We start from the raw sequence: 23,607 nt of genomic DNA, 5'->3' as shown, positions 1-23,607 counted from the left end.
CCATGATGCATTACAGATCAGTAACTGCAAATTCACAGATGATCGAGGACGTTAGTTTCCCATTTCTAGCTGTAACAATAATGGACAGACAATTCTGGCTGTAGGTCCAATTCCAGTGCCCAGCCATTCTTTTCCATCAATGTGGGTATCTGATCCAACCAATGCAGTATCATTTACTTGGAAACCTAAACCTCATGTGCTTCATATCATAGGAAAACTCATCTACTGCAATGCAAAGCAATGTAGACTTTAAACATCCATTGAACACTTGATAGGATCATTCTCCTGATCTTTAAAAATGCCATTTACCCCCCAAAAAGCGATTTAAAGGGAAAATTGACATCTACAGCCTAATTACAAACCCAGAACCGGGCAGCATGTTTGCATTGGGCCCCATGAATTTGCATGAACAACCAGTTTTTCCCAGTGCCTATAATTCCTTACATACAGTGCTTTTCATCACAAAGGATCCCAAAGGGCTTTACATACAGAAATGGACTTTGCAAACTAAGTCAAGCGTGATCTTTAAGTAGGCCAGACTAAACAAGCACAGAGTGAGCATCAGCCATGCCACTGGGGTTAATACCACTAATCTTACAAAGTGTGCCATGAGATCTTTACTGACCCAGCAGCCAGGACTCCATTTTAGGGTCTCATCCGAAGGATGGCACAACGTCTACAGTCAACATATTAGGGCATGGGCCTGGAAACTCTAGTCCAGAAGGAAGAGCGCCACCTACAGGTCCACCAACACCAGCTGCAGCAGCAACCTAGAGTTCCGTGGAGGTCTCCCATCCCAGTACTGACCAGGCCCAGCCTTGCTCAACTCCCGAGATCTGGGGAGATCGGCTAGAAGGTGGTGCTGCTTATACCATTACGTTGTTAGTACTTAAACAGTCAAACAAAAGGCTAAACGTCTTTAAAGTTTCAAATAAATCTTTACAGAAAAAAAAGAAAAAGCCCACTTACTAGTTTGGGATGTAAACTTGCTTAAGTCGGCTCTCTGCTTCTGCTGCCTTTAGACGTTTCTGAAGAAGGATAAAGAACACATGACCCAGGGTCAGGGTTTCTTGCGTTTCTTGATATGCAAATTATATTACCGACAGGCCACAGAGACGTGACTTAAGCCTCTGAGTATGTTTATTATTATTGATTAAGCTTCAAATGAAACAGGTTTTCAAGGAATTGAGAGGTGCTAGATATTCTAATCGTGCATTTAGGAAATCTGTCCTGCATTTAATGTTAACCAGCCAACACTCCTGGGTTTTAACGGGCTCCATCTGGCTTCTTTTTTTAAGCAAAATTAAGGATTGCCGGTTTCTTGGTTGTACTAATTCTGCATTGCCCAGATCTTGCTTATGAACCCCATGACCTCACAGAGGGGAGAATGAGGATGCGCAGGCAGACCCCTCTGATGCCCCACATCTTCAAGCCACTCCTCAACACATCACGGGCAGCATGAGCCCCTGCAGGAGTCTCAGTGCCAACTGGAGGAGAGGCACAGCCGTTACCTATAGTACCCCTTGTCTGCAAGCACCCAGGAGACTACAGTGTCGCTGACACAGCCCTGGATGACTTCGAACACTCTACCTTTGTAGGCCAACTGTGAGCCGCCACTGGGGGAATCCCAGTTACAGTCAGCTATTGACCTGATCCAGGCTCGAATCCGCGATCAAAGAGCTTAGCCTTCACCTGGGCTTTGAACCACCTGGAAGCCTCATGAATGGGTCTCTTTCTAAATGATCGTAGGGTATATTCCTATGCCACTACCTACCAGATCAGAGAATATAACTTTGAGCATATGGTAAAGGAACAAACACCTACCTGTTGTACGTATCTGTCTGTGGTCTTCCACATGTAGTAATACTCTATAATACTGGTCAAGGATTTCCAAGGAAGCTGTAAACAAAATGAATTAGGATCGGTTCATGGATATATTAGTCATGTGAACAGGGAAGAGCAATACAGAAACTTTTATAGAACGTTTAACTGAAGTCACTGTAATGAAATACATGCGACTTGTTGACGGATAGTGAAAACTTCATTTTTAACAAATGATCTGAACTGTAATTTGCAATTAAAAGCACACACATTTCACTACCTTCACATAAACAATGTATATTCATGAGCTCTGCATTACCGCAAAACTAAGAAATCAAAAGTGAATCTGAATGCGAGAGCTGTGCTTCATGTCTGGTGATAAACAGCCCATTCTTCTGAATCCGCACAGTCAGAACAGCTCAACCACGAATGAGTAAAACCTTCCACAAGATCAAAATCACACTAAGAATGGGCTAGCACAGGGACAAGCAGTAAAATGACACTGAACTGCTGTCTTGATTCATGCACACAACGATGCACGTGTACTCTGAACACACGCGTACACACAGCTCATGAACCCCACGAGCTGAGAGGAGCATAATCATTTGTACTCAGCAGGAACCTTTGCTCTGGAAGCAGTCATTTGATCAGACAACAGCCGTGCAAGGACAGCTCACAAGGTCTTTCCAGGAAGCTCCTGGAAGCGTAGTCCTGCGGGCACAGTCCCGTCACAGCACCGAGGAAACAGAGCTCGGCTTCGCTGAAGACGGGACTCTCCACACAGGCTGCCCCTATGCAGGTGCTTGAAGCACTGCAGGTTCTGCAACTGCAAGCTCCTGTAAATAAGCCAGTGCAGATGCAGGACATTTGAATTTATGAGTACAGCGTACACCAACCAAGACACTGAATACGAGCTTTGGCTTTTCAGCTGTTCTGGCACCGCCTGTTGGAGAGCTTGCAGCTCATTCAACCCCCGGCCCCCCGAACAGGTCAGACCACTACAGAACGGCAGTCGGATTTCCGTCCCCGAGCGGCTTCTGCAAGGGGGAAGCGCACCGCGACTACGCAACGTACAAAGTCCTGCCTGATGTCGGCAAAGTCCTTGCCATATTTCTCCAGCGCCTCTTCGAAGAGGTTGGCCTCGGAGGCGGACCACTCCTCCATCTCGTCCCGGCACAGGACCGGCCCGCCCTGCGGCACCAGAGCCGTGATGGCCCGCGACATGTCGTAGCCGGTCCGGTGCAGCGTGTCCATGGCGTGGAACTGCGAGGGCGAGAAGAGAAGAGGCGCGTGGTTTCATGAACGATAGGAGGCAACTTCAACACACAAACCAAACGGATAAAAGAAAGCATTAAAATAATCCAAACCCTAAAATAGCTCAGGGCTGTTTCAATAATACCAGGGAATGTAGAGGAAGCCCTCTTATACATACTGTAAACTTATTTTATAAACAAAACGAGGAAAGACCAAAGTCCGTTGCACCTAATTTGGTTTAAATGAGTCTCGTGTCTGACAGCCAAGAGCCATTATCTCTGCCCTTCAGCACCACTGCCAGACTAATAGGTCTGCCAGACAAGAGGCCATTAAGGGAGAGGAAACGGAAGAAAAGGTCAAGGTGAACTCCTGAGAGCTGTCATGAAGTCAATCAGCAGGTTGAAAGTTATCTGAAACTTAAAAGGCCTCGAGAGCAGCTGAACTGTCCCAGGGCCGACAGGATGTTACTTGGCTCGACTGGGCTGGGCTGGGCTGGGACGGTCTTACCAGGGTGATGTCCCGAGAGGCGGCGGCTGCGCTCATGTGAAGGCTGGGCTGTCGGATCGAGCTGCTGCAGTCCAAAGCACGGGCAAACGTACCCACAGAGCTGTGGCACCGAGAGAGAGAGAAGGAGAGGGTGGAAGTTTAGGTTTGGCTCAGAGGAGCTTGGAAACCGAGCCCTGATTGGGTGGCCTGTGGTTGAAGGCAAAGGGGTTGTCACCCAAGGTCACGTGGCGCAAGCCCAGGCTCCGTCACTGCTAAATGCCAAGCGTCACAGAAACCCAGCGCAGAGCGTCACTCAGTCAACATCATCCCCACTGTCAACCATGATGGCGTCAACATTATATTACAGGTCTGCTTCTCATAAGCAGGGGCAGGAAAGCTTGTGAAGACTAATGTGAACATAGATGGAGAAAAGTACAATTCTTAGAGCAAATCCCACTTCAGCGTCGCCTAAAACAGGGGCAAAAATTCACCTTTCAGTAGGACGGTGATCCAAAGCTACGCAGGAGGAGCTTAAGAATAATTCATTGAATGGCCTTAAGTGGCCCCAGTCAAAGTCCTGACATGAATCTTTTTTGAGAATCCATGAAAACTCCTGTCCTTAAGTGATCCCCAAGCAACACTGAGGAGAGCACAAGCCAAACTGCCAAGTAAACTGGGCACAAACCGCACCAAGAAACCAACTATCAATAAATTCTTCCCTTTTTAAATGTTACAGCTAATCTGAGCACTTACCGTGCAATTACCAGAAACTGGTCAATCTGTTTATCTGTAAGAGGGCTCTCGGGTTCCCAGATTTTTGTTTCTAACTCGGCCTGGTCTCTGCCATCTTCCTCCCCTGAAACAACAAAAAAGCATTTTTTTAATCATTGTTAATAATAGATGCTTTCCAGTTTTTTTTCCTGCTTCCACCACAATCCAATCACAATGCTCAACTGACATTACTTCTCTGTTAATAGATTGCCATGGCAAAGTGGTTAACCTATAAGGACTTTACAGGCAAGACCCTCCAACAGTACAAGCACGTCCTGTTCTCCTCCAAGCGCTTGCTTGTTTGCACACCGCGAGCTCCATGACACCTCGCAGCAGGGCGACAATCTGTGTGACTTGGACGAGCTGAGTGCTGAGTGACGAGCAGTGAACCCCACGACACACAGGGGGCACAGCGTTCACGTTCCACAGGCCTCCCTACTACACTCACAGCAAAAGAAAGCCTTGACTGTGAAATCACAGGGGAAGCACGGCGTTTGTCAACACCAGCCAGCATACAAACTGATATATCCGGCGGCTACATCGCCCTGCAGCTCCCAGCATGCAGGCCACTGGAGCGCAGCAGGTGTGAGCCTGGTCAGTACCTGGAGGGGAGACCTCCTGGGAAACACTAAGGCTGCTGCTGGAAGAGGTGTTAGTGGGCCAGTAGGGGGCGCTCACCCTGCGGTCTGTGTGTGCCCTAACGCCCCAGTATAATGACGGGGACACTATACTACAAAAAAAGACCCCGTCATACAGTGGAAACATAAAACTGAAGTCCTGACTCTACAAGGTCATTAAAAATCCCACTGCATTTCTTCGAAAACAGTAGGGGTATAATCTTGGTGACCTGGGTAAATTTCCCCCATGGCCTTTACCAATCAGAGCCTCCTAATAATCCCCCTCTCTGAACTGGCTTCATCACTCTGCTCTCCTCCCCACTGAGAGCTGGTGTGTGGGGAGTGTACTGGCGCACTATGGCTGCCGTCTTATAACCCAGGCTGGGCTGCACAGTGGTGGTGGAGATGAGCCCTTAATAACTGTAAAGCGCTTTGAGTGGAGTGTCCAGAAAAGCGCAATATAAATGTAAGGAATTACTAATTACCTGCAACCCAGGGTCAGGTTTAAAGTGACCGAAAGTTGCTCAGTTCTCCTTTTTGGTCTGGTATAAAAGAAGTTATCTAGAAAGCTCTAATAATAAAGCCGGAAGAGACGGAACATTTCCACAAACAGTGGAAAAGCATCCATTTTCTTAGCAGCTTCAGTGCTGCTGCAGGGGGGACTGGACTGCACACAGAACTGGCCGACATGCTGCAATGTCTTGTCACTTCTTTGCATCAGACAGAATAGATGGTGCACCTTTCAGAAGTGATGAGTCAGCAAAAGCACAGAGATGGTGTTATTAGGCAACTAAATCTAGTTTGCTGTACTTTGAGACGGCAGTCATTTACAATCCAGTGAAAAGAATGTAATCTCTATATGACGGGGGGGGGGGTTTGGGATCTGCCTGTGCCTACCTTCATTCAGCAGATCCGTAATATCAGCCTGAAACCTGGGTCCGACTCGGATCTCCCCCTTGTCTGCAAGGAGCGTCTTTTGCTGAGGGTCGTACACGAGGCAGTAGAAGAAGCAATCCTGGGGACAAAAACTGAATGAGCAACAGGACCTGTGAAGGGAAGCTACCATCACATTGGCTGTGCATCACGTTCTCAACATCCCCCGTCCTACAACAGGGCACGCCACTTCCTTCTTCCTTCTGAAAGCTTATTTAAACAGCCCGCGAAGACGAAGGTGGCCTACATTCCAGAAACGAACTCCGAAACCCCGAGATGGCGCGGTCTTCACTGAAACCGGCCGAGCGCACACAAAAGGGTTGTTTTTTTTCCCCAGGAATGTGCCCAGCCCTCTCCTGATATCTGAGCTGCGAGCGAAACACGGCGCCAAGAGACAACTTCTGCTCGCAAGAGTTACAAAAGAAGCTCTGAGCGTAAAAGGAGGGGCCGGGCTGAGGTTTCTCCTCGAGCAAAAAAAAAAAAAAAAGCCGTCTGACAGGGAATGCCGTCTCGGGGGTCCCGATAGTTTCCAGCGCACTATAAATAGCAGCGCCAACGCACGCAACAGGTCCACGCAGGGATCCGCGCAGCTAGCTGTTTAGCTGCTGAGCCGGCACATCGTCATGGGAGACGGAGCAGCCTGCTGGATAAGTGGGATACCCATTGTGTGTGGATGGCCTCTTCCATTTACAGCACGCTGAGGCTGAACAGAGGCCCCAGAGACAGCTCTCACTCTCCGCACGGGCATTTTCATTCTGATGCCATCTTGGTCTGATTTTCTTTTGAGCCCAAATTCTCTCTCGATTTTTTTTTTTTTTTAAGATGCCCCCTGTTCAAAACCGGGAAGCCCGTTTTTCTCTGCAAACTGAGCCGAGGAAGCACCTTCCTCCTTCTTCTGCCCAATGTTGAAATAAAATGTCATGAGAATACAAACAATTGGTCTTGCTCAACAGGCCGAGAGCCGGAGGGGAAAAGAAGCGAGACCGTTCTCCAATTCTGAGAGCGGGGTGGTTTAGATTTCAATCTTACCTCTTTTTCCAGATAGGAAAACAGAGCCTCTGTCTCATTGAGAAGGGTTACACAGCACTTTCCCCTAAGCAGAAAAGCAAAACAAAGAACCACAAGGAATATAAAAAATGGATGCACGTACTGCATAGTATTTTTTTTCCTATTCTTTTAAAATCAGGAGATTGATGATATTCCATTTTTTCCCAAAATGACTCAAAGTTCTACTCTTATGCAACAAAGCATCCAAGTAAAACAGAAATTTAGCAGTGGCTATTAAAAAACAATCAGACCTTGATCACAAATCAGGGTAACTGTACTTGGGTTACATCCAATGAAAAGCACTCAAAGCAGTGTAATTCAGTATATAATTTAATCCACTCCAAATAAAGACCAGGTAATAATAAAAGCAAGGCTGGATCTAAACAATTTTATTACTCTAGTCAATAGCTGCACCAGCTCTTTCAAAGATTTAACTGTTTAGATCAAGTTTAAAAAAAAAAAAGAAGCAAAATATTTTGCTCAGAAACTAAGAAGCTTTCAGAAAAACCTGTCTCTTAGTGGCCAGGCATGGGCTGGGATTTTCCGAGGGTCTGAGATCTTTGCCGCAGCTTTGGAAAACAAAGGCAGAGAGATCTGGGCTGGCGTGGAGGTCCGCTCTCACCGGATGTGTGTGGCCGGAAGGGACTCCAGTTGTCGGGACAGAAAGAGCTCTCTGTGCTTCAGCTGGTGCCTCTGCTTCTCGGTCAGCTGCTGCAGGCTCTCGCCTTCCATCTCCTCTTCCAGCTCCTCTGCAATTAACCCAACGGGCGGCACGGAGGGTGAGGGGAGAGACCACAGAAAGTCAACTGTACTGGGTAACCTCAACGTGGGACGGGCAATTCCTTTCTTACAGGACCACAGGGCTTGGGGTATCTGTGTCAAACGAGACCCTGATTACACAATGGAGGTAATTACTTGAAGTTTTAAAAAACACCATTTTTTTAAGTCCAAAGCCAGGTGTTAATTGAAAGGTAAAAGTCTGGAACCCAAGCACTCCAGGAGTGAATTTTTGGCCTCCATAAACCCAACCTTCCTTCTGCCCGTCTTCTTAAACACACAACCGGTAGCAGTAGGGATAAGTGTTGAGTATCACGGGCAGCAGGGGTACTTAATTATTTACTTATCCGAACACGGTAATTAAAAATGATTTTGGCCTCCTGAGTGTTCACAATCCTAAAGGCTCCTTGCCTTAGCACAGGCTGAGATTATGATCACGGGTTCGAGCCTGGGTCATGTCACAAGCAGATGGAGATCCCCAAGATCACTGAGAAAGACACACTCCTCCTCCGATTACACAAGGCTGTGTTGCCTGGGACGTGTTAAAAGAGAAGTGGTGGGTGGGGTCAAAGGAGTCTCCCTCCTTCTCCCCTGTGCACAGTCACGAGCCAGAAATTTCTAAACCAATTTTCTTTTAAAAAAGATCACAAGTGGGACAAACAGCTCTCAAAGACCAGAGATGAGTAACCCTAGTCTAAGACAGAGGTCTACACAAAAGGTCTCCATCTAATGCTTATTCCCATTAGTATTACTATCATTTCCAACTATGCTACACCAGGTTATAAAAGTGAATTTTATTTCTCTCATAGGCAACCTGAACCTGAAGCTTGTGAAGGAACATCAAGGCAAGCGCCTTCCGATAAAGTGTGGAAAAAAAGCATCACCAGGATGCCGGCCTGAAGATTCACCCTATCCAGGAGCCTAACATGGCTGCCTGGAGGTCCATAGTAACCTTGTGTTGTTGTTGCTAAGTGAAGCAGGAAATAGAGTTGATTACATAGCTGGCAAAAAAGTCACATGACTGTGAATTGTGTCATCGCAGCTTGGCCGCACGCCAAGACAAAGGCAGTGCAGGAGAGGAAGCAGGAGCAGCCAGGAGAGGGAGGGGAGGGGGGAGAGCCTGTGGAGAAAAAGGCTCCCCTGTGTGCCAGCAGTGAAGTCACGGACTTTCCTCTCATTGACACAGCAGCACATGAGAGCCTGGCTTCACTGCGGGCCCTACAGCAGAGAGCACTCAGCCTGTCGATCCGCTCCTGTTAACATCGCCTCCACCGCTGATCCAAAACCGCCAGGAAGCCTCCAGGCACAAAAAAGAAACGCTGAGGGAGAGAGTTTGCGCTGTTCCAAAGTGAATGCAACTAGATTTCACAGTACCGTTTTAAAATACCAAGCTGGGATGAAATACAGCTCTCAGAGCTCTAAGCCTTAATATGTTCTGCATTTTGCTGAGAAATAAAGTGAGGCAGGACGAGCATGGACTGATGTGACTTTGAGTTAACAGATAACTGCTGTAATAAAACTACTGCACCTGTATCAGTCTCTATTATCCAAACAAAGACTCTTTAATCTACAGTTTTATGTTAGGATTAAAAAATAAATAAATATTATTATATCACCTGAATGTGGAAGCAATGATAGTTAGTGTACACAAACCAGCTCTGGAGGGTAGAAAGTAAAGCGAGCTGCACAGGTCATGCTAAACTGGGGATTTCACAGCTCGAACAACCGTCCAGACTCAGACCCGAGCTGAACAGAGTTCAAGTCCCACAGTTTGCTTCCTCCACCACCAGCCAGCAACCCCCACCACAAACAGAAAGCCCACCCATTAAGACAGCATGGCTGAGTGCAGACAGCAGACAGATGTTCTGGGAAGCGATTTCCCTCACTGGTGCTCTCCTGGCTGCCGGGAGAGAAGATGCTTTCAAGTAAACACCAGAGGCTCCAGCAGACTCAGCACCGTGGGTCTTCACTGCCACCAGAAGACAGGCCCCTGGACCTCTGTAGCCCAGGAGATATACTCATCTCTCATTTTCAATCATGGCATGTGATAACAGTACACATCCTAATGCACCTTGAAGGGTTGCTCTAAAGTACAAATGAGGTGCAGGTATCTTACGGTTTGCACGGTCAACAGGAGACACAGTTTAGAGAGAGTAATCAGGGCAGGAAAGTGTTTGCTGGTACAGGTCTTTCCAACAGGACAATTTCTATACAAGGAACAGGCAGTCCAAACAGCAAAGCAGGAGACTGCTTCAATTTCAGCATTGTTCCCCATGTGGCCTTTAAACAAATTATAGCATACAACAAAGTCTAAGGCACCAGGGAAATGCATGCAATGTTTTCATGTCACACAAAAATTGTCAAGAGGGATGAGCCATCCTGAAGATTAAGGAGGAAAGAAAATAACTGGAACCAGAAAAAGAGATACAACTTGCTCAAAACAGGAACGTATTCTGCTCAGTTTTGTTTCTGTTCCATTGTACAATTAAGCATGCTCTCCTACTCAACACTTACAAGAGCACAAAAACGACCACCAAAGAAGTCATCATTTCCTGATTTTTCTTCCTACATGAAGTGAACCGAATGCTTAAGATTCTTTGGGCCTTTTTCATTTTCATTTTTAAACTTGCCTGACTACAATATTTCCCAGCGAGCTTATTTTTATATAACAACACTGCCATTAAGTCAAAGCAATGCCAAGAATCAGTACTGACCAACGCTGAACACATGCCAATCTAAATGTAATAAACATACCCTATCACGTCTTCGGAAGCACAGCACTTCTCAAACTTGGTCACTGCTGCGGGTTTGTGAGGGAAAAGACTGGCGGACATTTCTGCCAACCAAGATATCAGTTAGCATGAAAGACCAATGCCAAAACATTAGCCTGAAAAGGTGCAGTCCTGCAGGTTCTGCTGACCCCTTTGAACCACATGGACCCCCCTAGCAAAGCTGAAATTAAAGACCCTTCCAGGAAGCACACCACCTTCCACAAGGGAGCACTCACTCGCATGTTTGTCGGCCAGAGCGATGAGGTTGCTGGGGATGTCCCTTCGTCTGTAGAAACACACCACTTTGGCCTCCACATTTCCATTGGCAGTCTAAGAACAGGAAGAGGAGCAAGCCGGTTACCAGGCATGACAAAGGCACATGAGAAACAGCACATATGAATTCAACTTCATTTCTGCACAGAGGAGGAGTCAAACGTAGCCAATTTATTGGAACACAAAAGCAAGCTAATACTGGCACCAGGAAAAAAAAAATCCACTTGTTGCAACGTCACTCAAGTACAGTTCAGTAATTTTCCTAATATTTCAAGCTTTCTGAACATGAGGTCATTACCTTATTCTGATCCTGCTTGCCATACTGAATATTTAAAACTCTAAATTGTAATGTGAGCACAAGTGAAATGAGCACTTCTGTTGTCCTTTATGTTTCCTAGCTCGGAATTATGCATGCACAGAAAATGATCGTGCAGGATGATATCAGTTTAGACTTGTCCTACAGCTTCTTTTGCCGGTACTCATGGAATTGCAAGCAAATAAATTCATTTGCTCTCAAAGTCAGGGCAAGTTTCAGAAGATCGCCCAGCAATCGGGGTTGATAAATCAACTTAATCTCCAAAAATCCCATCTGAAAATGTGATTAAATTATTCAGCACTGGGTGGATTTGCTGTGAATTGACTAGATGCAGAGCAGGGGTCCAGGAGGTTCACTCTGTATAGACTGTACCAAGTTCAGAGTGTAGCTCAAGAGCTGCACCTCCTGGCCCTCTGCCATTGGTCTCGCAGAACGCAGTAGAACACTTTTCCCCATAGAATCGTGAATTCCAAGTCCGTTTTCCAATCTATGCTTGACAATTGATCGTTTCAGAGCATCAAGTGCTTCTCCTACAGATTTGTTCTCAATATAATGATTCTACGGTCTAGTGTTCTGAAATTATTTTATGAAAGGCACTGTAGAAATAAAGGGTTTTGTTATAATAAGAACGCTTATTTTAATCTGCAAATAAAAACAACACAAATGAGAGTGTCTACATTTACTTGTGAAGCTGACCTAAAGATCCCGACAGTCACAGTGGTGGTGGCTATTCCAGGTCCTGATGAGCTCCAGTATTTACTGGCTGCTTTCAATCAATTAAGCATGAAATATAATAAAATAAATGCCACATTAGCCACAAGAGGGATGTGCAACTCCAAGGACACACTCCTGTCAGTATCCGTCAATCTCATTTGACAGTGACCCACAAGGACTTTATCAGAGATGGTGCAATGCTCTTGCTCGGAGAGAGAATGAATGTTACAGGCAAAGAGTATGTCTCCCATCAACTAAATTTTTCCAGGCTCAGTCATTATTTACTATTAATTTATACAGCTATGGCATTCAGTATCGCACCACTTTCCTGTAGGGATTAATGCAATAACTATCATACTAACAGTAGATCTGTGTCTGTGGCTGGAAGGTTGCCGGTTCGTATCCCGTGGCCGGCAGAGGAATCCTACGATACGAACCGGCAACCTTCCAGCCACAGACACAGATCTACTGTTAGTATGATAGTTATTGCATAATTAATAGTAAATAATGACTGTTCCAGGGGCACTGTATAAATGGCTGACCCTGCACTCTGACCCCAAGCTTCTCTCCCTGTCTGTGTGTCTCATGGAGAGCAAGCTGGGGTCTGCAAAAAGAAATTCCTAATGCAAGAAATTGTATATGGCCAATAAAGTGATCTTATCAAGCCTGAAACCTGCCATTCTGAAATGCACTACAGAGCAGCCAGGCAGAGAGTTAAGAATTTAACTTTACGACCACACAAATTATTAGAGTACAACAATCTCTGCTTTTACACCATCAGTTTATAAAGACGTGGGGATAAGTCATTTTTAAGTGAGTGTTTGTTTAAGGTAGTCTGAATGCACTCTATTTGACTATTATGAAAGATCTGCAGGTTAATTTACAAATTACACACTTAACGAGGTCACAGTGGGGCTTTATTCTAAACCGGACATCTATGAAATCATCCGAATTGTAGCTTTGCAGGAAGAGGGCAGGTCACCCCTGCTTCAGATAACACCAGTGTTTCCATCTGAACATTAGCAGTTTGGTTTTCCTTGTACAAAAAAAGTGAGCCCTGCATTTCCATTTACAGGACTGCCATCTGGCTTTCCGCAAAGCAGGGGTGTGTGACTGATCATCCATGGTGTTTCAACAGCTCCCTTTACAACATAATTAACAGGTATCAACCACATCACAAGAGCCAATTGCCATGCATAATTTACAATGGCAAATCCAAATTGTAGTCCAGCCATGACAGATCCCAAAATATGAACAATAAACCCAAGTACAGTCCATTTATTGCAAGATCCGTTGACTCTTCTTTGAAGAGTTACCCCTCCCCACAAAAACATAGTTCCCTGCAGTGAAGACATTTTTAGATTTGTCCAGTTCGAAAAAGGTACCTTGTTCAGCTCTTCTATTCGTCTCACAGAATACGGATTGCTTGAAGAGTTTTCAAAGTAAACATAATCTGCAAAAAATAAAAAAGAAGCTGGTTACTGCAATGTATTTTTTCTTTCCTTTCACTTCACTAAGCCGAAGTAGACAGAGCGACAGCTCAACTGAAAGACGGGCAGGTAAAAGTACTATGGATTTATGGATTCGTTAGGAAATCCTGCAGGAAGTCAGCAGGCTGAGCCCTACAGTCGTCGCTGCCTCCAGGTCTGGGCTTGCTTGTCCCGTGACCTGCTGCCACTGGTGTTCCCCCAGACGGTGCTACACAGCTATCCGGAGTGCCGGCAGGGAAGGGCAGGCTCTGCTCCCACAGGGCATTCCCTGTTCCCTGGACAGTGGCCCTGCCAGGCCGGTGCGAGGGAGGGATTTCCCTGCAGGGCAAGCTGGACACAAGTGTGCTAGCATGTGGCTCAACAAGCTCTCTCTCTCCCAGGTGAGGCAAATAAGACTCTCCGGCTCTTCAGACACCCGACACAGTCGAGGTGCTTGATAATCTGTTATTTTCATGTACAGTAGCGCTTCCAGGTTCAAATGGAGCAAAGAGAACTCTTAGATGGTTGAGTCGCATGTGGAAAACTTGAAGAGTGGGAGCGCAGTGCCCTGAAAGAGTTCATCACAGGCAAAGCACAGCGGAGGACTGCAAGGGACAGCAGAACCACAGCAGGTCACACACAGGAAGACCAGCAATAAAGCAGGGCAAAACCAAGCAAACTGACAAGATCAGCCAAGTTCAGTTTCTCTCTCGCGCTTTCAGGCAAGTGGCTGCCCACTGCGATTTTCACGCCAGCGAGGGAAGACTCTATCAGCAGACACTGCACACTTGTCTTGATCCGCACCGGGAAGCTCTGGGACTCTTAACTGTCGCCGCGCAACAACGAGGGACTGCAGCCGCCCATGAGCGAACAGACCCACCGCAGCCCGGGGAGATCTGGCCGCGTGTGCTGTTCTCAGAGGGCCTCCCGAGACCCTCCTTCAGACTCGGAGCGTGTGTGCGTGTGGGAGCAGGGGGAGCTGGGGGAGGGGGGCTCCTCCCCGCCGCCTGCCCGGCACGTCTGAGGCACAGACGCCGAACGCCGGCAGCAGGTCACGCAGCTGGCTGAACCCCGGGCTGAACAGCACTGCTGTGGCGAAGAGGCTTACGTCACCCGCGTGCTCCATGCATCTGATCTCGCGCACGAGCCCCAGCCTAGCTTCTAGGCCTCAGCATCGAGCTTTTCCTTTACAACCTCAGCGGCTAAACTAAAAGGGTCTTTTTCCTGCTTTCCCATTCTGCAGGCATGCATGTGCCTGCCTTTCCTTGGATCCCTGTCGCCCTTAACCCACGCTCACATTCTCGCTCTTATGCGCTCTCCTGGCTGTTATAAAGCCCTACAGAAGCCCTGAACAGGAGCCGCTGCTTTAACTGCTTCAGGGACGACAGAGACCCAGTCTTGAGCACGGCCGTGTTGTACTTCTCTGCGTGTTTGTGCAGTGGCTGTGGTGCTGCTGAAGAGCCATCACCGGCGCCTGCATGAACAGAGCCAGCTGCAGGTCACGGGCAAAAACACATGCAATGGGCAGCCCTTCACCTCCGCCCACTACTGCAGAAAACCCCAGGGCTGGCGGCTGCGAGCGGGGCGCCAACACCTCATGTCGTCTTTCAAAGAGGACCAGGAAGGCAGAAACCTAGAGGGACAACCCCGACCTGAAACAGCTGATCCACGGGGACACACGTGCATCCCAGAAGAAAGCCTTTCCTCTCCTTGCAGGCGCTTTGGGGTCTTTCCATTCTCCCCACCACGAGCAGATCAACAGATTCATAATAATACAGGTTAATGGCAGCTCACTGGAGCTCAGCAGGAGTGAGCCTGTCCAGAGCCTGGAAGGGAGACTCCTGGGAAAGCTAAGGCTGCTGCCGGTAGAGGTATTAGTGGGGCCTGCAGGGGGAACTCACCCTGCGGTCTGTGTGGGTCCTGTGTAGGTCCTGATGTCCCAGTATAGTGACGGGAACACTATAGTGAAAAAAGGCGCAATCCTTCGGGTGAGACGTAAAACCAAGGTCCTGACACTCTGTGATCATTAAAAATCCCAGGGTGTTTCTCAAAAACAGTAGGGGTGTTACCCCAGTGTTATGGCCTAATTTCCCCCTGGCCTTTACCAGTTATTGCCACCTAATAATCCCCCTCTCTGAACTGGCTTCATCACTCTGCTCTCCTCCCCACTGAGAGCTGGTGTGTGGGGAGAGTACTGGCCCACTATGGCTGCCGTCACATCATCCATGTGGGGGTACTGGTGGAGGAGTGGAGTCCCCATCACCTGTAAAGAGCTATGACTGGAGTGTCCAGAAAAAGCGTTCTAAGGGTGTAAAGCAATTATTAATTATGTTCTAAACTGCTGCCTTTGATCACAGACCCTCGACGGACGTGCGGGAAATACTGTGAGCAAAATGAATTCCTATTATTATTACTACCCGGCACAGGTCTAACCTCCCCCTCCCATCTCCTTGCAGGAGGCGGCCTCGTGAAAAATAACACCTCTAGACACTACCATGCACTAAGCGACTGCCACCGAAAGCCTCAAGCCCACGGAGGGCAGAGCCATAGACGGAGTGGAGGAGCTCGGGGACCGAGCCGGCGGACAGCTGGACAAGAACCTGCTAGCCTCCGCATACGCCCGCGGCCCGAGGCGGTGAAGCCGCGCCGCCGCCGCAGAACAAAGAGGGGAAAAAACAAAACGGGGCCCTCGGAGCTGAAGCCTGTCATGTTTCCCCTAGAATCCCATCTCGAGCCTTTCTGAGCCCTGCTCGTCTCACTCCAACAGAAGCCCAATCAAGGTGGTCCTCGACGGCCAGAAACAATCAAAGCAAGGAGCTACTTGGCAGCTATTCAGCTGCATAGATTAGACAGGAGGCATTATATAACACCGCTATGTACAGCCCAGCGCCTCTTAATCCATTTAAAGGCGACGTGTCGATTTCCTACGCCTCCAGAAACGCAGAGGACGACCAAATGGGGATCCCGCAAGAAAATGTTAGTCTACCGCAGAGGAGACACTGGAACGGGTAAACTTCAGCCAGAGTAAGGCACACACAAGATACAACAACTCACAACGGAGAAATCGGAGCGAGAGAGGTGAAGAAAATGCACAAAATCAATGGAAAAGCACAAACCGCAGCAAGTATACACTTGAAAGGGGGGAATAGTTTGTTACTCTTTTTTTTTCCCCAGTGGTGGGGCATCCAAATGAAACACTATATACTGTCCAATATGCCTCTGCTGACCGATGCCCATACTTCAGAAATGTTGGGGTTTTCATCACATCCTAGCAGGGTGGCTGACACACGAAAATGCCTGTCCGCAGAAAATGGAGCAACTACCTAAAAACATGGAATACGGCAGCTTTCCTCAAGACAGAACAGGTCCATCCCTATTCTACTGCAACAGTAGAGCTACCACACAGTAGCGTGATCTCGGAGATCAGAAGCTAAGCACATCTGGGCCAGCACAGCCCTCCCTGGAGGCTCTTAGTGGCACAGGTGGCCCAGTAGGCAGCACTTTCCCCTGCGGACCAGTATGATGACTAGGGACGCTGTGCTGCAGGAGGTGGGGTCATAAAACCAGGGTGCTGACTACTTAGCAAAGAGTCTGTGATGCTGCTCGCAAGAGTAGAACAGGTAACTGCAGTGCTGTCTCCTGCCCTTACTTGTACAATCAGGCCTCACCAAAGCTCCCTCTTAATTCAACAGGAAAAGCAGTTCCTCACCCCTCCACCTGATCTGTGGGGCGGCTGGGGTGGAACAGGTACGGAGGAGCAGACAGGAGGCTACAGGCATTCAGCAGGTCCACTGCTTTATGTAAAGCACTTTGGGATCCTCAGAGGACAGGATAACTATGCAGATGCACACAATTAAGCATTGTCCGACACATCCAGAAAAGCTATTGCCTCAATAGCTACAGGATAAGGTGCCTTTAAAATCAGTGGTGGATCTTTTGATGGTAAGAATAAAAAGGATCCCGGAATTAGTGGGGAAGACTTGTCCTAGGGTTCGTGCTTCCCAAAGGACAAGGCTCAGGCTGCTGAAAACTGCAACATTATTGCCACCGGCGTGTTTCAGCCCACAATTTTATTCTACCTTTGTGTGCACAGCTTAGGTGGTCTGGGTTAAAATTTAGTTCCTACTGAGCACTGCTGTCCCTTTCCCCTCATCAGCCATGCTGAACACATAAGTGCACGCCGCAGCAGAGAAACAACGAAGCACTCTTAGGAATGGCCAGGAGAAAGATCCGAGCATCTCCCTCCCCCCCCCACACACACACGCCAGGTCTGGCTGTCAGTCTGGCTTCAGTATGGGGACAAAACACCATCAAGCAGTTGCCGAGAATAAATGGGGCCGTCTGCTCCACAAACTGGGAGTGGGTGCCGATTTATGCGAGAGCGCTGGAGAAGTGCATAATTAGCCAGGAGGGCCCTTTGTTCCAGACGCTGCAGCACCCCAGTGAAACGGGACGCGCACCTCTCATCTGCTTCCACTGCGGGCAGAGGGACTGGCCAGAGCCGCCAGTAACATGGCCTCCTAATAATCCCCCTCTCTGCACTGGCTTCATCACTCTGCTCTCCTCCCCGCTGAGAGCTGGTGTGTGGGGAGCGGACTGGCGCATCATCCAGGTGGGGCTGCACACTGGGGGTGGTGGAGGGGATCCCCATTACCTGTAGAGCGCTCTGAGTGGAGGGTCCAGAAAAGTGCTATAAAACTGTGAGGAATTATTATTATTAACTCAGTGGGACAGTGGTATCAACTGCTTTCACCACCACTACCATTAAGAACAACACTTTTCAAGTTCACAGCTGTTAAAATTTAATGGAGGAACGTTCTTCCATTAAATCAGTGCCACATTTGGCGATCCTATATTTCTTCTTCAATGTTTTCGAACACTTTATCAGTGCCTATTCTATAGCTACGCAGGATGTCAAATACCAATTATTCACTCCGAAACAAGCAAGGTGATGCATTTCTGCTTTAATTAGCTCTGGCCCACACCCCAGTCAGGTGCTGGCATACTAACTTCCGAGTTGTGCATTGGATTTGTACATTCCCCCCACCAACACACACACACACACACACACACACACACACACACACACACACAGGACGAGTTTTGTCAGCGATCGCCTTCGGGTGCTGTACTGCAGTAGATCGCTGACACAAAAGATGTTCCACCGAGCACAAAGGAAGGGAAATCAACTCGGAAATCTGGGTCTTTGCAACTTTGCTCAGCATACTAGACGTCTGAGCCTTTATGTTTAAACAATGACACAGGGCACTTTGTTCGTCTGGAACATGCGATATTCCTGTAATGCCCAAGAGAGCACTGCTTGAAAAGGCCCTTTTTGTGGCTTGTTCGTGGGAAGACAAAACTGAACACGCTCAGGCCTTAGACTAATGGCAACTTACAGTGATGCAATAGGGCATGAACGGAAGAATGAGATAAAGAACCACATCCATCCATTTTCCAAATGCTTCATGGAGTTCAGGGTCACAAGGGAGTCAGAGCCTATGCCTATGCCAGCAGGCTTCGGGCACACCAGTACATCACAAGAAGAACTGCTTGTACCAGCCAAATCTACTGCCACATGGTAATACATACCTCTGCAATCTTCCATAGCAGCACACCGGCAGCACGAAGGGCCAGAGAAAGACGAGTGAAGGACGTGTTACTGCCAGCCAGCTTCAAGACACCGAAGTTCCTGATGCCGTCTCCGGCCTGGCTGACGAGGGCCGGCTCACCCCACGTCTCCCCGGGCACATCGAGAAGCCTCAGCGCGTCTCCCCACCCTGAAGAACCTTTAGAGAGACAGCCCCCCGCGTCGCCAGGAAAGGCCTCCCACAGCTCTGGAGGAACTACACGAACACCTAAGTGTGACCGTGGCGGTTCCGCGCGGGCTCGTGCCCTCCGCCGCCCGTTTCGTCCCGCAACACCTGGGGCGCGAACCCGGGTCTCCGGCGTAACGCAACAGGGAACCAGCCGAGTGAGCTAAAGGAGACCTCCCCCAGCCCAGGCAGCCGAGATCCCTGCTACACGCAGACGTCACCGTCTCCGAACTAGCTCCGCTACACCAGCAGACATGAAAAGTCACCCTGGGGGCACATTCATCACAGCGGGGGACTTCAATGGCGCGCACCTCGAGAAATTCATGCACAACCTGCATGAGCATATAAACTGCCCGACACACGGAACAAACACAGTGGACAATGTTTACACTCCCTTCTGGGATGGCTACAAAGCCCTCCCCCGACCTCCTTTCGGCAGGAGGTCTCAAGCAGGAGAAGCCTGCAACAGGCACAACCCAGCACTGGTCAGAGGAATGGGACTCTATTCTAAGCCACTGCTTTGCCACCACTGAGTGGCAGATTTTGCGCGACGCTGCCGGGAACGACTTGAATCTGTACGCGGACTATGCTGCTAGCTATATCAGCAAACGCATAAAAGATGTTGTCCCCAGGATTACTGTTTGCACATAGCCAAAACAAAAACCGTGCGTAAAAGGCGAAGTACGAGCTCAACTCAGAGCTATAACATCCGCCTTTAACACTGGAGATAAGGACACATACAGAAAATCCAGATCCAATCTCAATAAAGTCATCAAAAAAGCCAAGTATAACTACAGGGTAAAACTGGAATCACACTATCACGACACCCGGGACACTCAGAACACGTGGAACGGAATCCGAACTGTCACAGATTACAAAGCGAAACACAGCAGCACGACACACCGCTTTTCCCCTCGATGAACTAAATTCATTTTATGGTTCGAAGTCCATAACACGGAACCAGTTAAGGAAATCCCAGTAAACCAGGGGGAACCCTGGTTTCCCAGGGTCGACATGTACAAAGTCTTTAAAAAGACTGACCCACGCAAGGCTCCTGGCCCCGACGCTATCCCTGGTCGTGTCCCGAAGGCCTGCGCAGATCAACTAGCAGACATCTTCACGGACATATGTAATCTTACCCAATGCACAGTCCCCTCTTGCTTCAAGAAAGCCACCATCGTCCCCATCCCCAAGAAAACCGGAGTCAACTGCCTAAATGACTATCGCCCCGTTGCACTCACATCACCTCCTTACTGCCTGACACCTTGGACCCACTGCAACTTGCATGCTGTCACACATCCTAACAAATTTTTGCAAGTGCACCACTGAAAGCATCCTAACCGGCTGCATCACTGCCTGGTGTGGTAACTGCTCCGCCGAAGAGTGCAAGGACTCCAGAGGGTGGTGAAACTGGCTCAAAACACTACCGGCTGCACGCTACCGAACGGAGGATATCTACTCTGTTAGATGCCTCAGGAAGGCCGGGTCTATCCTCAGGGACCCCAGTCACCCTAACCACAACCTGTTCTCTCGACTACCATCTGGAAAACAGTACCGAAGTATACAGACCAACCTCCTTGAGCTGACAGGGGGCACCGGCGCCCTCCTGCCTCTTGCGCTCTCAGGACGTATACGAAGAGCGCTAAATACCTCCTGTCCTTGTGTTACTGTCGCACAATCCGTAACTGGTATTGTAAATTGCAATTGTTTAATTTATTGTATCCTAATGTTGATCTAATCCCTATAAATTCCCACCCTTCTACTCTCCCATCCCTCTTAACGAGCTCACGGACAAAGCATTTCATTGCCAACGACACCGCTGCCTGCTGTACTGTTCGTGCATTGATACATAAACCTTAATTGACTGACTGATTGATTGATTGACATACAAGCGTGAGTTCCCTTCTCCTCCTCCTGCCCCCTCCGCCCACAGCCGAGCCAGTGGGGTCTACAGCCCTACGCCTCCCGAGACGTCAATAAGAATACACCAGACCCCTGCAGCTGAGGCCTCAGCCTTCACAGCACAACCTGAGCAGCACCAAGGCAAAACCGGACGACTGACAAAACGTTGCAACGGACCGATTGTGCCGCCAATAACAACCCCAAGTTGGCAAACCACAATTTCCAAATTTCTCCCCTGTCCTGCGTGTGGTTGTAAAACGTAGTGGACTGAGCTTATTTTCAAGAGGACACTCGAGTCTGCCACTCAAATGAGGTAAAAGGCCTTTAGGTTCCTGCTGTTGTAACATGAACACATACTGTCACCTAACATTCCTGAGCATCACCTTCTGCACTGCGATAGCTTACCAGTGTCTGGGGTTTTCTCCACAAGAGATCTCCAAGCACGATGGGGCAGCAATTCACTGCTCTTTAATTTTGTTATATGATAAACAGGTAATTGGCATTTAGGAATCCCCCCACCCCAAAAAAAATCAATTTACTTTCCTACTAGCCTACTAAGAATGTGCTATTACACTGGCTTGGACAAAATCCACAGCTTTATTCTCTGTAAGTAACCAGTGAGTATATATAAAAATATTTTCTCCGTCCCACGTATAAGTGTTAAACAAGCCGTGGAGAGGGAACAGAGAGAAGCAGCCATAAACCGTACTCTTCAACCTCACAGTAGGCCTCCTGAGATCCGGGGACTACCTCTACCTGCTCTTCCAAGACACTAGGTCGCAGAATGTTGCTCCAGACAGAACCTCACCTCGTTCCACAGGCCTGTCGAACAGCCATTCCTGAATTACAGCCCTGGTTCGGAGCAACATTCTATCTCAACACAGGCTTGCGTCTGGCAAAGCACTGACAACCGTTAACTGATTTTGTGGCACAGCAGAAGTTTCCCCGGGCATTCCTGCTGCTTGTGCAGATGTTTACTGGAACGGCTTCACTGTAACTCAATCGCTTCTGGGTCTGCATTCTCTTTTTTGGGGCGAAACTTTGCAATGGACTTAACAGGATCACAAGTTGAGAAGCCCTGATCTACGTTTCCTGGTCATCAACAGTCGCATGACTAACAGCTCTTGGCAACTCTGAGAGACCAGGCAAAAGGTGCGTCACGATTCAGGGTCACGCTGTACCCCCCAGTTCCAAGGCATTCCATCTGTCGGCAGTACAGCCCCGCCAGCACACGGGCACGCTGCAGCCGGATCTCCAACCTGCTCCCGCTGCCTGGCATCCTGCAGGTTAGAATTGCCTCTCCCACACTCAAAGAGTGCAGCGATTGATATGCATGTGTGTGGGTGTCCATGGCAAAAACGCACAAAAAAGAATTTAAATACTGGGGCGTGATGTATTCAGCGACAGGAAGAGAGCTCACCGCAAGCACTGAACGTTTAACCTGAACCACCAGAGCAGCTGAGAAACACAAGTCTCCTCATTTACCCAGACTGGGAGAAGAGATTTTGGCCAATCCTGAAATAAAATTCCTACGTTTTTAAAAAATGCTAGACATGGTAAAACTTTAAGTGGACCGGCTGTTCTGGTAATGTTAATTAATGTCTGCTTGCATACTGCTGCAGAGAAAGACAGTTAGACATTTGTCACTTATATGTATTTTTTTTTTCACTTCTCCCAGGAATGTGCCGAGTTTCGCAGAAACAGCTAGATGCCAACAATAGCCACCGGAATGCATTTACCGAGAGCGGACCCCCCCGTACAAGACTTCACTGCCCACCGCCGTATCCGATACCGGCGTTTCCCGCAGCCCAGTTCGGACCCGGTTCGGACACGCCGGCCTCCTGCTCCAGAGTCCGGCGCGGTTTCTCGGCTCCTCCCGGCCGAGCGCCTCGACCTACATCATCTTGAACTGTACATCCCGGGAAGAACAACAAAAAGCGCCGATGACTGTAAGAACAACAACAACAACAACGATGATGATGATGATGATGGCCACGCTTTAATCCTGCCATTTGCTGGCTACCTGACCACATCAACACCCTCGCCTATCGCAGCCCGTAGTCGAGAGGGTCTGAGCAGAAACGCACTCGCCGACAGCTGAGCCAACATCACGAACGAACCCCGACAGAAAGTCAAGCTCAGTTCGCCAACTATGTCACACCGCGTTAAAATTTAAAAAAAATAAATAAATAAAGTCAGCTTCCGCCGCTCGAAATACAAAGTGAAAGCCAATACGAATCACAGAACAAAAATGCGCCAAACTTTACCCGGCGGCGTGTGGAAAGGAGAAAATACGGGCTGGCCGACAGCGTCGACTGGACCCCAGAGAAATCTCCAACCACCCCGCCCCCCCCCCAAAAAAAAAATGAATTGAAATGATGAAGCTTCCCAACTTACCCACCTCCTACCCTGTACATGTTCGCTGCCATCTTCCACCCCGGCGGTAACAACACGCGAACCGGATTACCAGACGCTACGGCGCACCGAGACGAGCTGCCCGGCGGGTCTAACGCGACCGTTCCCGACACAGGCCGGACCCCCGTCGCATCACTCTCGGCCGCCGCCGGTCCGGGAGAGCCGGGAGAGCCGCGATCGGTTCGATCGGTGATCAGGTCGGGACTCCGTCCTCCGGCTCGCCGG

At 48.7% G+C, this 23,607-nt stretch overlaps 1 protein-coding gene across 1 annotated transcript in view; it reads right to left on the bottom strand.

Moving 5' to 3' along the window:
• Nucleotides 1-23,607, bottom strand: part of LOC148838705 (metastasis-associated protein MTA1-like) — a 39,291-nt gene extending 15,684 nt beyond the window's left edge. Inside the window, exons 1-11 of the mRNA XM_088910287.1 lie at nucleotides 23,369-23,607; nucleotides 13,166-13,233; nucleotides 10,714-10,807; nucleotides 7,552-7,678; nucleotides 6,912-6,975; nucleotides 5,847-5,964; nucleotides 4,315-4,417; nucleotides 3,583-3,682; nucleotides 2,896-3,084; nucleotides 1,825-1,899; nucleotides 970-1,028 (exon numbers count right to left, since the gene is read on the bottom strand). Of these exons, the coding sequence (XP_088766413.1) occupies nucleotides 970-1,028; nucleotides 1,825-1,899; nucleotides 2,896-3,084; nucleotides 3,583-3,682; nucleotides 4,315-4,417; nucleotides 5,847-5,964; nucleotides 6,912-6,975; nucleotides 7,552-7,678; nucleotides 10,714-10,807; nucleotides 13,166-13,233; nucleotides 23,369-23,396 (1,025 nt within the window). The 5' untranslated portion in view covers nucleotides 23,397-23,607. The remainder of the gene's footprint in view (nucleotides 1-969; nucleotides 1,029-1,824; nucleotides 1,900-2,895; nucleotides 3,085-3,582; nucleotides 3,683-4,314; nucleotides 4,418-5,846; nucleotides 5,965-6,911; nucleotides 6,976-7,551; nucleotides 7,679-10,713; nucleotides 10,808-13,165; nucleotides 13,234-23,368) is intronic.

This window comes from Atractosteus spatula, chromosome 3, assembly GCF_055471065.1.
Source record: "Atractosteus spatula isolate fAtrSpa1 chromosome 3, fAtrSpa1.hap1, whole genome shotgun sequence".
Classification (NCBI taxonomy): domain Eukaryota; kingdom Metazoa; phylum Chordata; class Actinopteri; order Semionotiformes; family Lepisosteidae; genus Atractosteus; species Atractosteus spatula.
This window is presented reverse-complemented; position numbering and strand designations above follow the sequence as displayed.